The 17,926-nt window shown below is 40.8% G+C and overlaps 1 protein-coding gene across 2 annotated transcripts in view; it reads right to left on the reverse strand.

Moving 5' to 3' along the window:
• LOC147104304 (uncharacterized) overlaps positions 1–17,926 on the reverse strand; it is a 171,511-nt gene that overhangs the window by 65,155 nt on the left and 88,430 nt on the right. For both annotated transcript variants that reach the window (XM_085961522.1, XM_085961521.1), the window contains exons 13-16: positions 16,093–16,260; positions 15,400–15,461; positions 13,675–13,801; positions 4,286–4,419 (exon numbers count right to left, since the gene is read on the reverse strand). In XM_085961522.1, coding sequence (XP_085817648.1) covers positions 4,286–4,419; positions 13,675–13,801; positions 15,400–15,461; positions 16,093–16,260 — 491 coding nt within the window. The remainder of the gene's footprint in view (positions 1–4,285; positions 4,420–13,674; positions 13,802–15,399; positions 15,462–16,092; positions 16,261–17,926) is intronic.

Here is a 17,926-nt window from a genome sequence, read left to right on the forward strand (position 1 = left end):
GAACTTAATTGACAATATTATCAGTACAGCACGTTATCTTGCTAAATTTCCCAGATGCTTATAATTTTGTAAGGAATGTATGGTGACTTGAATTACATTTGAGGAAGTGATCCATATAGCCAAACTGGCCTTTGATTGGCAAATGTTTGCTGTAATACTTGATTATTTAGATTTTGTTGAATATTAAGCATTAACATCTACTGTGATCGCCAATACCGAATCCTGTGATAGTGCTAGTCATATTATTATAGTTAAATAAGTGGAGTTAGTAACGCACTTTTGCATCTGACAGAGTCTTTAGTGTCTCTAGTAAGTTGGGAGTTAATCTACACTTCACTCAGTGTTGTACTGTGGGCCGACCTGGCTTGGTTCATAACTCGATCTGAAAGATACTGGTTATAAAAAAAGTTTAAATCAAACTAGCTTAGGCATCATACATGAAATCCTAAGAAAAGTGTTAAATCTTGATCTAATTTTCCAAAACATAGTTTAGCAAAAGTGTTAGGGGAAATAAGAGATTCATCTGATACCCTGCAGCTAATATAGGTAGGCCAGAACCAAGTTAGATGTTAGGAGGTGGTTCTTTCCCCAGATAATCGTGGACCTGTGCAACAGCCTGCCAGCTCGTGTGGTGAATGCTGATTCACTGAATTCCTTCAAGCGACAGCTGGACTTGCTTCTGGCTGCAGCGGAAATCTCCTCGCACAAGAGGTAGGTACTGTACAACATTAATCAGAGCCAGAGTAGTCTCCTGGACTAGTTTCAGTCGCCTTGTGGGGTCGGTTAGGAATTTTCCAGATTCTGCCCCCCCCCCCCCCCATCCCCCACAATTGGCCTGGATTTTCTGTTTTTTTGTCTCTCCTAGGAGATTACATGGCTTTTGGGTGGGGAGTGTATGTATTGTGTTGCACAAGGCATCGCAGTTGTGTGGGGCAGGCTGGGTGGACCAGTGGGTCTTTTCCTGTCCGTCATTGTTCGCATGTTTGCAATACTCCAATAAGTGCAAGTCCCTTATGGCAAAACAAGCTCAAACTTGTCTTGTGATTGGAATAGTTCTTGCATAACCAACAGCTGTTTCATGTATTCAGATCACTGCAGATATTAGTCTATAGCACTTAGGAATTATGTAGAATGATGTGGTGAACCAGGCACCAAGCATTGCTTTAGCACTAAGCTGGGTGCTGAATTAAAATATACTGGCGGGGCAAAATAGCTTACGAAAACAAGCTGGCGGAAAATATAAAAACTAACTCCAAAAGCTTTTATAAATATATCAAAAGGAAAAGACTGGTGAAAACCAAAGTTGGTCCATTGCAGTCAGATACGGGGGAATATATAATGGGAAATAAGGAAATGGCAGATCAACTAAATGCATACTTTGGGTCAGTCTTTACGAAGGAAGACACAAAAAACCTCCCTGGGATATCGGGAAAAATAGGGACATTGGCAAAGGAGGAACTGACGCAAATCAATATCTCTAAGGATATGGTGTTAAGGAAGCTAAAGGGATTGAAGGTGGACAAATCCCCAGGGCCTGATAACATGCATCCTAGGGTACTGAAGGAGGTGGCCCTAGAGATAGCGGATGCACTAAGGATGATTTTTCAGAATTCATTAGACTCGGGAACAGTGCCGATGGATTGGAGGGTAGCTAACGTTACCCCACTATTCAAAAAGGGGGGTAGGGAAAAAGCAGGTAATTACAGACCTGTAAGCCTTACATCAGTTGTGGGCAAAATGCTGGAGTCCATCATTAAGGATGAAATAGCGGAGCACTTAGCAAATGGGGACAGGATAGGACAGAGTCAACATGGATTTACAAAGGGTAAATCGTGCTTGACTAATCTATTGGAATTTTTTGAGGGAGTAACTGGTAGAATAGATGGGGGAGAGCCAGTAGATGTGGTGTACCTGGACTTCCAAAAGGCCTTCGATAAGGTCCCACATAAAAGATTAGCATGGAAAATTGAGGCTCATGGGATAAAGGGGAAAGTTTTGGCGTGGATAGGGAACTGGCTGTCAGATAGAAAACAGAGAGTTGGAATAAACGGCTCATTTTCTGAATGGCAGGCAGTAACAAGTGGGGTACCACAGGGATCTGTCCTGGGCCCCCAGCTGTTCACAATTTACATTAATGACCTGGATCAGGGAGTCGGATGCAGCATTTCCAAATTTGCAGACGACACTAAACTAGGAGGGGGGGTGGGCTCAGAGGAAGAGACCAGGAAGCTCCAGAGCGATTTGGACAGACTGGGCGATTGGGCGGATAAATGGCAGATGCACTATAATGTGGACAAGTGCGAAGTTATCCACCTTGGGTGCAGGAACGGGAGGGCAAATTATTATTTAAATGGCAATAGATTGGGAGAGGGGGAAGTACAGAGAGACCTGGGTGTTCTTGTACACCAGTCACTGAAGGCGAGCATGCAGGTGCAACAGGCGGTCAAGAAGGCAAACGGTATGCTGGCCTTCATAGCAAAAGGGTTAGAATACAGGAACAGGGATACCTTGCTGCAGCTGTACAGGGCACTGGTGAGACCACACCTCGAGTACTGTGTACAGTTTTGGTCGCCTCATCTGAGGAAGGATGTTCTTGCCATGGAGGGGGTGCAGCGGCGATTCACCAGGCTGATACCAGGAATGGCGGGAATGACCTATGAGGAGAGACTATGTAGTTTAGGGATGTACACACTGGAGTTTAGAAGATTGAGAGGGGACCTCATAGAAGTGTATAAAATTCTGACAGGTCTAGACAGACTGGATGCAGAAGGAATGTTTCCCTTGGCGGGTGAGAACAGAACTAGAGGACATAATTTAAGGATAAGGGCTAAACCATTTAGGACAGAGATGAGGGGGAATTTCTTCACTCAGAGAGTGGTGAACCTGTGGAACTCATTGCCACAGAGGGCAGTGTACGCCAGCTCATTAAATATATTTAAGAGGGAATTAGATATATTTCTACGGGCAAAAGGGGTTAAGGGTTACGGAGAGAAGGCGGGGACGGGATACTGAATTAAAGGATCAGCCATGATCTCATCGAATGGCGGAGCAGGCACGAAGGGCCGAATGGCCTACTCCTGCTCCTATCTTCTATGTATCTATGTATACTCCTAGTGGATAGTCCTTTTACAAATTTATTTCATGCACTTACAGCAAGGTTGGAAACACAGGAATTTACAGGACCAAAACGATCATTTTGACCCATCTGGTGTGCTTTAAGAGTTCAAAACCAGGACTCGCATTTCACTAGCTGTAGCTCCGAATTGATTTTCTCACCAAATGCTTGTCCAACTCCTTAAAATTACTGATGTTATCAGCTCAAATACCACCCTCGGCAGCCCATGCCAAACATTCACTACTGTCTGTTCTGTCCATTCACCTTTTCTTTTGAGCTTCATCCCATGCCCCTTCATCGTCATTCCGGGGTTCATGGTTAGTATTTCAGGGTTCATCTTGCTAAAACCCTCACGATCTTGAATACCTCAATAAGGTTTTCTCACTTCTCTAGTGTAAACTAACTCAGCTTCTGTAGTTTCTCCTTGCAGCTCTTTGATGCAGCTTTTCCAGTTTTTAAACAATTTATGTTAGCCAGTATCCTGTTACTACATTGGTTTCATTTTTACTATTCTCCTTCTCTTTCCCTAGTAAACTTACTAATGGAGTTGAACAGCCTGTGTCATGGAGCAGTCACAGCTGTTGTCAGTGGTGTTTTATGATTGCCCTAGCAGAAAGTGGAATTCATGTTAATGTCAACAGATTCCCCTGCTTGAAAACATTTTTAAACTTTTTTTTTAAAGCTGAAAAATTATGGGTCTAAATGAAGTCTTGTAGCCTTGGATTTTCCCAGTTACAGCAGGGATCAAAACTATAAATTCAGATTCAAAGCCGTCTTCTGACTTGGGCACTCGGTCACCTCTCCCGCTAGGTCATCATTTTGATTCGAAGTAGCTGCCAACATCTAGAAGGTTCAAGGTCTGAGACAATGAAGTTAATGACCTTGACTTCATTATACCCATAAATAAATATTACTAAGGGCTGTTCATACTCAATGAATATTGGCTGCAAATGGATAAGGCTGTGAAAGACACAATACAAAATGAAAGTCTTTCTTCTTTCTATTGAAATGTTTTGGACAAAATGATCACATAGGATTTGCCAGGAGTTTCCACTATCGAGACACCCAATTGTAAATCATTCTTTATAATATTTGACAAATGCTGCATTTTTCAAACTGTAGAAATCGTTAGTGTACAATTGAGCTGCAGCACAATTTATAAAAGCTTACCTCTTCCATGTTAGCCTCTCTTCCATATGTGATATTCTTTCTTATTGAAGTCGCAAACAATGTCGGTTCCTGACTGACGATCGAAATCTTCTGCCGGAACCACTGTGGATCCAAGCTTTGTAGATCACAGCCTCCTAATCAAACAATACAGATAAAGTTATTCAAAAAGGTTATTATGGTTATAAGTAGTAACACTCAAAAATCACCAAAATTACTACTGTGTTAGAATACTGGATGTTCAACATGTGAGGACTGCAGTTGCATTTTTTTTAAATCCCAAAATTTTCTCCTGAAGAAGCTGATTCATGCTGGTTGTCCTCAAGCACCTTGCCCAAGATATTTAAGTTTTAATGTGCTAGCCTCAACATTGAATGTTGGGAGGCAATTTGATCATTATAGGCATCATAGTTGAGCCCGATGGGGTTGACACTTGCGTACTTTACTGGTTCATTAGACAGAAATCAGGAATAGGAAATTTGGCTGATTTTACACTCTCGCTAGCTGAGTAAATTAAAAAATTATATTCAACAGCTTTTAAAATGTGCCTATGAGTGTCCCTGCACCCAAAAGAACCAGCTTAATGTTTAGAACCTCCTCGAAGGCGAACAAGCACAATTAGCGGAAACTCGCAATGGTGATTAATTCATTCTAGGGGCGTGGTCAGGTTTGTGGGCTGGGCCGGCTTCTAGCACGATTTTTTTTAAACTAGCGCAAAAGATCGTGGAAACTCAAGAATAGCTGAACGTAATTTGCACTTAAAAGTCAGCTATCTTTTGCGCGGTTTACACTGATTTCGGGCACACTGTGCCGAAAAAACCAGCGCAGCAGAATGGAAACTCTACCCTATTGTACCTATAGTGCAACCTTGATTATCTGTCATAATGAAGGAAAGTCCACTGTAGATAAGTGAAATTGGAGGATAATTTTCAGCCCAGTGGTGACAGAAGAGCTAATCAGAAGCAGCCTCGCAGTTGAAAGAAACGCATCAAAAACCAAAAATCACATCCCAAGTCCCTAGCCCAATCTGAAGTGCATGTGGAAGTTTCATTAATGTGCGTGTAAGACCCAATGCAAAGTTACATAGGATTACAGAGGATATATGGCACAGAAACAGGCCATTCGGCCCAACCAGTCCATGCCAGTGTTTATGCTCCACTCGAGCCTCTTCTTGTCTTTCCTCATCTAAATCAATCAGCATAACCCTCTATTCTTTTCTCCCTCATATACTCGTCTAGCCTCCCCTTAAATGCATCGATACTATTCCTTCAACCACTCCCTGTGTTAGCGAGTTCCACATTCTCACCACTCTTTGGGTAAAGAAGTTTCTTCTGAATTCCCTAAGTGGAAACATTCTCTCTGTATCCACTCTATCAAAACCGTTCATAATTTTAAAGACCTCTAATTAGGTCACCCCTCAGCCTTCTTTTTTCCAAGAGAAAAGAGACCTAGCCTGTTCATCCTTTCCTGATAGGTATACCCTCGCATTCCTGGTATCATCCTTCTAAATCTTCTCTGCAACCTCTCCTGTGCCTCCATATCCTTTTTATTAAATGGCGACCAGAACTGTATGCAGTACTCCAAGTGTGGTCTAACCAAAGTTCGATACAGGTTTAGCATAACTTCCCTACGTTTCAATTCTATCTCTCTAGAAATAAACCCTAGTGCTAGGTTTGCTTTTTATGGCATTGCTAACCCATGTCACAACTTTTAATGATTTGTGTATTTGTACTCCGAGATCCCTTTGTCCCTTTACATGTACAGCAGGCACCTCAAAACACTGGAGAGGTACCACCAACACTGCCTCTGCAAGATCCTGCAAATCCATTGTCAGTGTTCTTGCTCAGGCCAACATCCCCAGCATCAAAGCTTTGACTACGCTCGATCAGCTCCGATGGACGGGTCACATTGTCCGCATGCCCGATACGAGACTCCCAAAACAAGCGCTCTACTCGGAGCTCCGACCCGGCAAGAGAGCCCCAGGTGGGCAGAGGAACCGCTTCAAGGACACCCTCAAAGCCTCCTTGAAAAAGTGTAACATCCCCACCAACACCTGGGAATCCCTGGCCCAAGACCGCACAAAGTGGAGAAGACGCCGAACACCTCGAGTCTCTTCGCCGGGAGCAAGCGGAAGTCAAGCACAGGCAGCGCACGTCAACCTAAGCACCCCACCCACTCGCCCCTTCAACCACCGTCTGCCCCATCAGTCACCTGCGAACTCATTTTTAATGTCGAAGCAAGTCATCCTTGGTTCCGAGGGACTGCCTAAGAAGTTGTTCCTCTACCCCACCAAGACTCGCACCCTCCAAGAAATAAGTGACCTCCCTATTCTTCCTACCAAAATGTAATACCTCACATTTATCTGTGTCGAACTTCATTTGCCAATTATATGCCCATTCTGCAAGTCTATTAATGTCCTCCTGTAATTTGTTACAGTCCTCTTCAGTATTGAATATCCCCCCCCCAATTTGGTGTCATCGCAAATTTAGAAATTGTGTTTTTGATTCCAAAGTATAAATCGTTAATATAAATTGTGAACAGCAGTGATCCCAGCATTGATCCTTGTGGAACACCACTACCCACTTTCTGCCACTGTGAATAGCTACCCTTTACCCCTACTCTCTGCTTTCTGTCTTGAAGCCAGCTAGCTATCCATTCTGCTATTTATCCCGACTCCACATTCTCTGACCTTATTCATTAGTCTATTATGGGGTACCTTATCGAAGGCCTTTTGAAAATCTAGATAAATTACATCTACTGCATTACCATAGTTTACTCTCTCCGTCACCTCTACAAAAAATTCAATGAGGTTGGTCAAGCATGACTTTCCTTTTGAAATCCATGCTGACTATTCATTACTATGTTTTTGGTTTCTAGATGTTCTTTTATTTTCTCCTTTGGTAGGGATTCCATTACTTTTTCTACCACCAATTTTAAGCTGACTGGTCTATAGTTCCCTGGACATGTTCTATCCCCCTTCTTAAATATAGGTATTACGTTAGCTGTCCGCCAGTCTTCTGGCACTACACCTTTTTCTAACAAATTATTAAATATGTGTAGTAATGCCTCTGCTATCTCTTCCCTAGATTCTTTTAAAATTCGTGGACCAGGGGTTTTATCCTCTTCGAGTTTGATTAGTTTATTTAATATATCCCCTCTTTTTATTTTAAATGCATCTATCTCATCATCCAATGTCATGTCCACCTGTTCTATCACTCTAGTAAATACTGAAGCAAAATAATTGTTCAATATTTCTGCCATCTCTATCGTTACCTGTGGTATTATCCAGACTATCCCTTAATGGCCCAATTCCTATCCCAACCTTTTTTTTTATTGCTGTGCCTGTAAAATATTTTACTATTTTGTCTTATGTTCCTTGATAATTTAATTTCATAGTTCCTCTTTGCCTTCCTAATTGTTTTTTTGACTTCTCTCATCTCTTCGTATTCTCCCTTATCATGCACTTCCCTGCTGTCTATGTACTTAATGTATGCCTCTTTCCTTACCCTCAATTATTCCCTTATGGCTTTATTCATCCATGGAGTCTCATTAGTGTTTAGTTTGTTCTTTTCTTTTAGTGGAATATATTGTTCCTGCACTCTGTTGCAGTTCAAAGATCCTGTTCTATTTGCAGATAATTGCAAGTGCAGAAGTAAAAAGCTTAATAAATAAGCACTTCATTATAATATATATTTATAGAAAATTCACTTCATGGTTAAAGGAAGTATGAGGAGAGATTGGGTCGACTAGGCCTGTATTCACTAGAGTTTGGAAGAATAGAGAGGATCTCATTGAAACGTATAAAATTCTGACAGGGCTAAACAGACTGGATGCAGGGAGGATGTTTCCCCTGGCTGGGGGGGGTCTAGAACGAGGGGGTCACAGTCTCAGGATACGGGGAAGGACATTTAGGACTGAGACGATGAGAAATTTCTTCACTCAGAGGGTGGTGAACCTGTGGAATTCTCTACCACAGAAGGCTGTGAAGGCCAAGTCACTGAATATATTTAAGAAGGAGATAGATAGATTTCTAGACACAAAAGGCATCAAGGGGTATGGGGAGAGAGCGGGAATATGGTATTGAGATAGAAGATCAGCCATGATCATACTGAATGGCGGAGCAGGGTGAAGGACCGAATGGCCTACTCCTGCTCCTATTTTTCTATGTTCTGAATCATCGGAGTTAAATCACAAACAAAGAATGGTTTGAAATAAAAAGTGACCCAAACTTTATCCCAAAGCCAGTATTTTACATTCTCACTAAACAGCCAGATGTGTGACAACATATCCATGCTCTCCAAACAAACTGCAGTGTGGCCAACTGGAGGAGATACAAGCTATACTGAAGTGGAGCATCCAAAATGTAGAATTCTTGCTGATTTTCCCTCTTTTTCCATTTGAAAGTCACATGTAAAGTGTATTCCTTTAATAAAGGTAGGAATTATGCAAGAATGGAAACTTGTTTATTAAAATGTGTTGCACTCGAATAGTGAAATTTAAATGAGTACGCTTGCCTATGGGTGGCAATACTTTCATTTTTAAGAGAGACCAACAGAAACCCCATAATTGTAAAATGCAGTTGGAAAAGGCAGTGTACCGCAGATTGTTTCAATAATCATCCTAGAATGTGAGAAATTGTACTTTTTCCAACTTGAATCAGAAATACCACTGCCACACTGAAAGGACTGAAGTGAACATTAAATAAAAGTAGTGCAGTAACTCTGGGTGTTATATTGTTCGACTGACTAGGGAATTAAGGTTATACAGTGCATTTAAAATCAGCACAGCCGCAAACATAAAGAGATGGTTTCAATAAAACCTAGTCAGTATTTTGTTAGCTTTACATTCTCAACTCCTTTTGGTTCCATAAATTTAAGTGAGATCATATGTGAGTGGATAGAAGGGAGAAATTGGAGAAAGAAGTAATACATTTGACAATGAAATAATGCCAACCAAATGATACTTGGATAAGTACTTGTACAAAGAAAGATATTTCCACACAAACCATGTACTGAAGTTTACAAACAACATGGTTTTACTTTACTGCACTGGCCTCCCGATCTGCTGCTGGTACTACGATCTCCCCATTATCCTGCCAAACACACTGCGCTCGTCCAGTGACTCACTGCACTTGCATTCTGATGCAAGAATCACAAGGCTCTTATGAGGCTAAATGAAGTATAGTTCTGAAAAGGCACACTCTAGCATTATGCTGCCCACAGGATTGTGCACTCAATTCTTACAAGGAAAGTATAATATATAAAACAGATTGTTGCAAGGTAATAATGTATTTTAAGCTTCTTTAGATTTTATTATGTAATCTGAACCAGTCAGTAATTATTAATCTTATTTACATATTGGCCCAGAATTTCCTGGAGATTTGCGCCATTAAATGGTGCATCTATATCATGGGCCTGATTTAGGGTGCAGAGGTACCAGGAAACTACAGTCATTACTTTCGCCACTCCATAATTTCCTGAGACCTTTGTGCTGTTACCCTGTCGAGACAGTTGAACAGCTAATTATGACGGCCAGGATTTTGCAGTCAGCTGCAAAGGAATGGTGCTTGCTGTTCATTGTGCTTATAGCTGTCCATGGACTTTTCGTGGGCCTCTAAGAGGCAATTTACAGTATTTTGAGATCCTTTTCAGTGTGGCGCCCTCTACTAGGGATCTATGGCGAGTGTGAACAGGGTAGTGTCTCCTCAACCAATCAGATTGACGAACCCTCACTGAGAAACAGTGTCTAAACCAGGAAGTATAAATTAGAATAGTTAATTCAATGTAAAATCATGTACAGAAAACTAAGAGGGAAAGGAAGATTGGATTAAGAGAGTTAAAGGGACAGAGAGGAAAAAGTAAAAAAAAATTAGTATTTCTTAAAAAATCTCCAACAATAATTCAAATCTGAAGGAATGAGACTCCACGCTTATAAAATTAAATTTTCAGGGCCAGAGAGGTTGTTTGGTAGTAATTAAGACTTATCACACCATTAAAAATTCACTTAACATAAGAACATAAGAAATAGGAGCAGGAGTAGGCCATACGGCCCCTCGGGCCTGCTCCGCCATTCAATAGGATCATGGCTGATCTGAATCTAGACTCACGTCCACTTCCCTGCCCTCTCCCCGTAACCCCTAATTCCCTTATCTGCTAGGAAAATGTCTATCTCCATTTTTAATTTATTTAATGTTGCAGCTTCCACAGCTCTCTGGGGTAGCAAATTCCATAGATTTACTACCCTCTGAGTGAAGAAGTTTCTCCTCATCTCAGTTTTGAAAGGGCAGCCCCTTATTCTAAGATTATGCCCCCTAGTTCTAACCTCACCCATCAGTGAAAACATCCTCACCGCATCCACCCAATCAAGCCCCCTCACAATCTTATATGTTTCGATAAGATCGCCTCTCATTCTTCTGAACTCCAATGAGTAGAGTCCCAACCTACTCAACCTTTCCTCATACGTCAACCCCCTTATCTCTGGAATCAACCGAGTGAACCTTCTCTGAACCGCCTCGAGAGCAAGTATATCTTTTCTTAAATATGGAAACCAAAACTGCACGCAGTATTCCAGGTGTGGCCTCGCCAATACCCTGTATAACTGCAGCAAGACTTCCCTGTTTTTATACTCCATCCCCCTTGCAATAAAAGCCAAGATTCCATTGGCCTTCCTGATCACCTGCTGCAGCTGCATACTAACTTTTTGTGTTTCATGCACCAGGACCCCCAAATCCCTTTGTACTGTAGCACTTTGCAGTTTCTCTCCATTTAGATAATAACTTGCTCTTTGATTTTTTTTTCTGCCAAAGTGCATAACCTCACACTTTCCAACATTATATTGCATCTGCCAAATCTCTGCCCACTCACTTAGCCTGTCTATGTCCTTTTGCAGGTTTTTTATGTCCTCCTCACTCACTGCTTTCCCTCCCATCTTTGTACCTGAATGCACCAACCCTAACTTTTTCTGGCGTGTTTAGTGGGTAACTACAGCAAGTTCACGCCCTTGCATGGATTTCAATGTCGTGTCTTTTGACGAGATACCTGTGTAGCGCAGCTTCTGGAGGAGCAGGGTAAATCGGACAGCAACGTCGAAATTTCTGCATTTAACTGCGCATGTGCAGATGCCAGAAGTTGCTGTCCGATTTACTCCATAATAAGTGAATACTGATAGCTTCGCCGTTATTCCTATCGCAAAATCCAGGCCAATAGCTCCATCACCCATTAAAATCAATGAAGAGATCCAGTTTGCTGAATTAATCCCACTGTGACCGCCTCTGCCACTTAGACAGTTGCAGAACGGCCCTGGTGGGCTATGTATGTTTAGTATAACAGGAATTGTTTAGTATAACAGGAATTGTTATGTTCACGCAAAATATGCACATATTTTTAATAAAAAATTGGGATTATTCTTAACCCAGTGATAATGCTGGAAGTAAATAAGGTAATTAGCATTTGCAAATTAATATTTGCACAGTCTCAGAAACCAAAGGTTCCTTGGCTATTACCATTCTAAAGGATAAAGGGTATACTGGGCTGAAAAAATAATGGCGTGTGAATGAAGCACATTAATGTGCAAATCAGCCAGCTACTTGTGATGAAGAAATACCCCGTGAATTTCGAATCATCGCAAGTTGCTGATGATTTGCACCACTCCACCGTTAGCTTCTCAAAAATGGCATCTCGCCCTTACCCTCCCAGTGAGTTTCATGAAGTTGCTGCATTTGCACATTAATTGCTCATTAAACGCGCTACGGAAAATTACATTTAGTAATTAATAGCATAAGTACCCTTTAACAACATGATAATTCTTCATGACTGTCAATCAACCTCTCTGGCCCAGAAAGTGAACAATTAGTGTGGAATCTCATTCCTTCAGGTAGTAAATTGTTGTTGGAGATTTCAAAAAAATGTCAAATTTAAAATTTAGTTTTCTCTCTTTTCCTTTGTCTCTTTCTTTCCTTCTCAATTTCTTTTTCTGTACTTGATTTGACATTGAATTTACTCACTCATTCACCCTCCTTCTCTGTTTATTTCTGAATCTATAACTCTCATTGGTTAAGGAGATACACTGTTGGTCCTGTTGTTCACCAAGTTACTAGAAGCACTGGTTGTGCCGTTATCAGCTCGCACGTCCAGTGCAAAAAGTTTGAGCGTTGCAAGGTGTAGGAAAAAGTCTAACTAACCAGGCATGCTCCAGCAAATTACAGCCCATCAATTTTGTAAAAATGCTTGCTAACCTTGCTGTTGTAGTGCTAATAATAGGTCCCGTGGTGAAATGAATCCGTTGGGTATGGTTCCGATGTCGGCCTGCACGGATTACAGCTTCAGGCTAAACACTTATTTGTAAGCACGTAAAGTTATCTATATGGGATGATTTCATTACATTTGCAGTTTATCTTGCTCTATTTGCTATGGATTGATTTTTGAGATAGCTGCATAATTTTTTTCAAATCTACTGCAGCATATCAAATTTAACTTGAAGCCATAGTGCACACAAGAAAAAAGGAACCAAATTTATATTTGTCTGTTATTGTGTATATCTACATAGACTAGAAGTTGAATGAGTAGCAGCTTTGTTTTTTTTTAAATAGCGGGGAGACCCTTCATTCTCTAAAATAGGTGCAGACCTCCGAAATCAAACTGCATACAGTGGGGAACACTGGTCTCCATCTCCCTGCAGAAACAAGTCATTGGCCACGCCACATCTGATTCACCTCTACGCTCACTGCGTATTCTAATAATCAAATTTTGGCACAAATTAACCACTAGCTGATCCGGGTGCACAATGGTCTAACTTATGACCTTCTTCGCCGATTTCATTGATGCAGGAAATGCTGGGCCATAATCTATATACATCTCTATATCTATTTTTTCGTTTGTTTAAAAACTGTACATTGTTGAAAGAAAAATCTTGCATAGTACAGCAAACAGCATTACCAGTTCGTTTTTTTCTTTAAAAGACTTTCCCATGTATTATATTAGTATATTGATTAAAAAAATATCTTTGTACACTTGCTTGATGGCAACTAGTTCAGAGTTAAATACACTTGCATGGATTTTGAATTCTCTATAAAATAAATTTTGATGCTTCAAATGTGTGTCATATTTTTCCTGGTTTCAATTGAAGATCAGTTTGACAACAGGCAAAGCTAAAGATTCTAGTGGGAAACTGCACTATTTAAATTTTCAGATCCTTAGCAAGAATGTTCAACCATGGAGAACATTTAAATGTTCCATTACACTGTATTACAAGTGTTCAAACCAGAACACGTTACACCATAAAAAAATTGCTTATTAGATTCAGACTGCTGATTTTAATGTGTTTATGACAAAATATATATATATAGTTGAATAATTTTCATTTTCCTGATGAATAGCATTAAAGAAATATCATACCAAGTAATATTCTTCCAGAGTCTGGATCATAGAACCTCTCGATTAGGTTGACGATGGTTGATTTTCCTCCACCTGATGGACCAACCAGTGCGACCATGTTACCCGGTTCAACTGCAAATGTCAGCTCCTACAAAGAGAATGTTTCTGATGATCACTTAGACAGTTAGAATGTGCAGAGTTGCCCAATTCTTAGTCACCTGCAACAAGCGCGACAAATGAATAGATCCCGTATAGTCATCAGACGTTCACACAACTACACCAACAGCCCCTCAGCACAACCTTACATACTGCTCAAATATAGACGACACGATTTAAAAAAAAACCTCTTCATAGCACGTCTTTCACTAGAACACACTTTTAAAATCACTCGCAAAGATTGTGTTATAGAACAGGGTGGGGAGGAGGGAGAAATGTTTCACTTGCTGCAATACAAATGGCATGCACCAGAGAACCACAGCATTTGTTAGGGCAAAAGTAAAACGGAGGTTTCTTCCAGTAACAGAAACCTAGAGGTCAGGAGTTCAGATCCCACAACAGTAAATTTTGAAATTTATTTCAATTAATCTGGCAATTTGTAGACTGGCACCAGAAAGTTACCATGAAAACTTCTGGATTGTTGTAAAAACCCAACTAGCTCACGAATGTCCTTCAGGGAGGGGAACCTGCCCGGACTGGCCTAGATGTGGCTTCAGTCCCACACTATATGGTTGACTCTGAATGCCCTTGTGGCAGCTAGGGATAGGCAATAAACACTGGATTGCCAGTATCAACCATATCCCATGGACAAATCTAAAAAAAAATCTTTAAAAAGGGCTTCAGAGTATCACTCTTTGCACTCAAATTTTCCCCTCAAAACATTAAACATCACTCTCAGCCTAGAGCTGTTCAAACAAAACAAGTGGGCTACTTTCTCTCTCTCCTATTGGCCATTTAACAGAAAACATGTTTCCTGCATTTTGCTGCTTCTCAGCAGAGCAAAATCTCTGAATGCTTGGCATTTTTATACATTAAGTGCCAGCTAACACTGGCACACAAACAAGTTTCCCTATGCAGCACAAAAATGCAATGGCCCCAATATTTACTCAGAGGAGGGAAAAGAGCCAGGTGGGGGTGGGTGGGTGGTTTGGAGGAGGGTTTTTGGACAGGAATCCCAAAGTAAAGGTTTCCTGCATATCCTGGCGAATTTAACAGCAGGACGTCTTTACTTTATTTCCCCCCCAACAGGATTCCCGCCCGACAGTCAGCCAGATTGACACGCTTGGCTGCCTGTCAGGCTGGAGAGCAGCGGATCTCAAGTAACTCTGACTTCGTGGAGCGGGGTTGGGATGAATCGCACAGCATGGGGGGGAAGGGGGCTCCCATCTCGAGGAGGTAAGCTTGGTGGGCCGGGGGAAGCACTCCTGCTCCACAACAAGTGCAATGAAAGCACTTGCCCTTCTCGTCTCCATTTACCTGCCAGGATTCCCGACCTCCATACATTAAAAATTTAAATAGAAATAAAACGGAGGCACACAGCCTCCCGAGAGGGTTGGTCACCCGCCCCCCCCGACCCGCCTCCATTAAAACCGGAAGTAGGCAGGTTGGGTTTGAGAATTTTTACCTTCCCACCAGCCCCCAACTCACCTGTCCTTGGAGGTAAAAATTCCCCCTGAATGTGTTTGCTCTAGGAATAGTTATACTAAAATTAATGGTTTGTCCCCCCAAAAAACTGTGCAAAATACTGACCTTCAAAACCTGGGACGCCTGTCTAGTAGGGTACGTGAAACTGACTTTCTGGAACTCAAGTCCTGAAATAAGAAAATAATTTTAATACCTAAAAAAAATGCAATCAAAATTTCAAATATTTTATTACCCTTGGGTACCTTGCTTGAATTCATATTTTCAGTATTCTAAATTTGAGAGTTTTTGGTGATAGGACATGGAAGGAGTCGAGAAACATCAGACTGTATAAACAAACTTCTCAACTGTGACTTGACGGAAAAGGAGATATTTTTCTTTCATTCAACAAAATGACTCGAGCAGGGTTTACTGTGACTGAGGAAGTCGAATTTGGTTTGTCTTGCACAAGATTCTGGGATGTGGGAGTATTGGAGGTCTGCAATCTACAATTCCATTAGTTTATAATTAAGGCTACTGTATTAGGAGGACTGAATGAGTGAAATTCTGTTATTACATGCGAGTCTGGGACTCTCATAGTTCAGTTCATTTTTCTGTGAAAACCTCAAGCCAGTGGCCTTACTCGTGGGTAAACTTATTCTACTGGATTTTGACCATTATAAAACATCGACCAATTTGTAGATTGAAAAATTCTTTATAAGAATTTTTTTTAATTTTTTTTTTTTAAATAGAGCAGTTAAATCAATGAAAGAAAGCTTTCAGCTAAGCTAATTGAACTAGAAAATCTAAAAATCCACTTACTGCCTTCAAGAGAAGCAAGGCGATTTCCACCCACACAGGGGATTTTTGGCTTACGGTCCAGCAGCTCAAAGATACGAATAGAGGCTCCAACAGCTTGCATGAAGTCACCATAAAGAGATGCCAACATTCCAAATGCCATTGCAACATTCATCGAATACACCATAAAGGCTAATTTAAAAACAGAAAAGTTATAAAATATGCCAAGTTAAAAGAGAAGGAAAGCTTAGGAAGTGTTCTTTTGAATATAAAGTATTACCCTACACTTTCACTTCACTATTAAGTTCGAATACATTTTTACTTAATTTGTGTTGTACTGTTAGACATTACACACTGACAGAAATATTTCTTATTTTGAGTAAGGTAGGAATTGGCGCTCAGAGCTCAATATTAGAAAGGGGAAATTATGTCATTATTAAATAGGACATTAGTGAGTCTTCAAACAATTACTTTGAAGCCTCCCCCACTGAAAAAGGAAAGCCATCTCTAACTAAACTGGAAAAAGACCAAAATAAATGATTTAAAAGTCTTGCCAAACATGTTTTATGTCAGTCAACACCAAAAGAACCCTGCACAATGTCTACAGCAAGCAGCGATGCTGCCATCATCATATTCTGTACTTAACTAAGACTCAATAAAACCCAAGTATATAAAACAGTTATTAGTGGAAGCTTGAGCTATTCACACTCCCCATAGTTTGCAATCTTGATGATCAGTGGACATTTTCATCAACTGGGAGACGAGCGGGAGTCAGAGTCACTGCCAATTTTTTTATCCTCACTCACCTCTGTTGTTCCACCATTGATGGCAAGATTAACAGATAGGTCAGCTGTTTCAGTGGAACTTCCATTTAAAAAACCTATACATATCCTTCCTGTTTAGATGGGCTTGCGTGGTGAGCAGAATGGATTGAGCATAACACCAGCCGGTGCATTCAATACACCAGCACAGGTAAGCTCTGTACAGATTATGAATTTGGGAACTGCTGAAACCAGTGTTGTGAAGGTTGCCAACAGGATTGCCCTCTGAGTACATGTTGCCTTTAATGCTCCCCTCTGTAGTTTTGGGGAAGGAGATCATGGTTGTTGTTAATGGGAGCATTTTTGGTTGGTGCTCTTGGCTCTGCAGCAGCTAGAATCCCAGGCATAATGTATTGGGAACCCTGAGCCAGTCTGCTGATTAGATCAACTGTTCCAACGTCAGCTGATCTTACCCACAGGAGCAGGGCAACAGAGGACTGCTGGACAGGACTGAGCAGGTGAGTGACAAGAGGCAACATATTCAAAATTCAGATCAGAAATCAGCAGTGTAATTTGGCAATCTTGATCAATTAATTCCCATCATTTCCCATGAAGTCCCCACATTATGGCAACATTCCAGGTTACACTGTACTCTAAACTTTTCCACCTGTTTTAAATCAATTAATTTTTTTTAAACGTAATCATGTCTAATGGAGGATATTTTGCATGATCATAAAGATGCTGAGGCTCGTATTTCATGCAACTTGTGCGTCAGTCTGTGGTCAGTGCATTAGACTAATAAACATATACAATGAAGATAAAACTAACGGAGGCCCAAATGTTTCAGAAGTAGTGTTTATAGTTACATCAACAAACTGCATTAGGTTAATAAATAATGTTCATCACAGATTCCTCAAATGGCAATATTTTGTTGCGGGGCACGATGATACACAGGGGAAAATAAACATTGCTGACAGTTGATGCAATTAGCTCCAATGTAGGTAAATGGTGGGTAGTTAACCATCATACAAAAATGTAGAGATCTGATTATACTAGGAAAAACAGATTTCAAAATTATAAGTCATCAAACCACAAAT

This window comes from Somniosus microcephalus, chromosome 19 (genome assembly GCF_052327205.1).
Source record: "Somniosus microcephalus isolate GS21.2 chromosome 19, FLI_Smic_1.0, whole genome shotgun sequence".
Classification (NCBI taxonomy): Eukaryota; Metazoa; Chordata; class Chondrichthyes; order Squaliformes; family Somniosidae; genus Somniosus; species Somniosus microcephalus.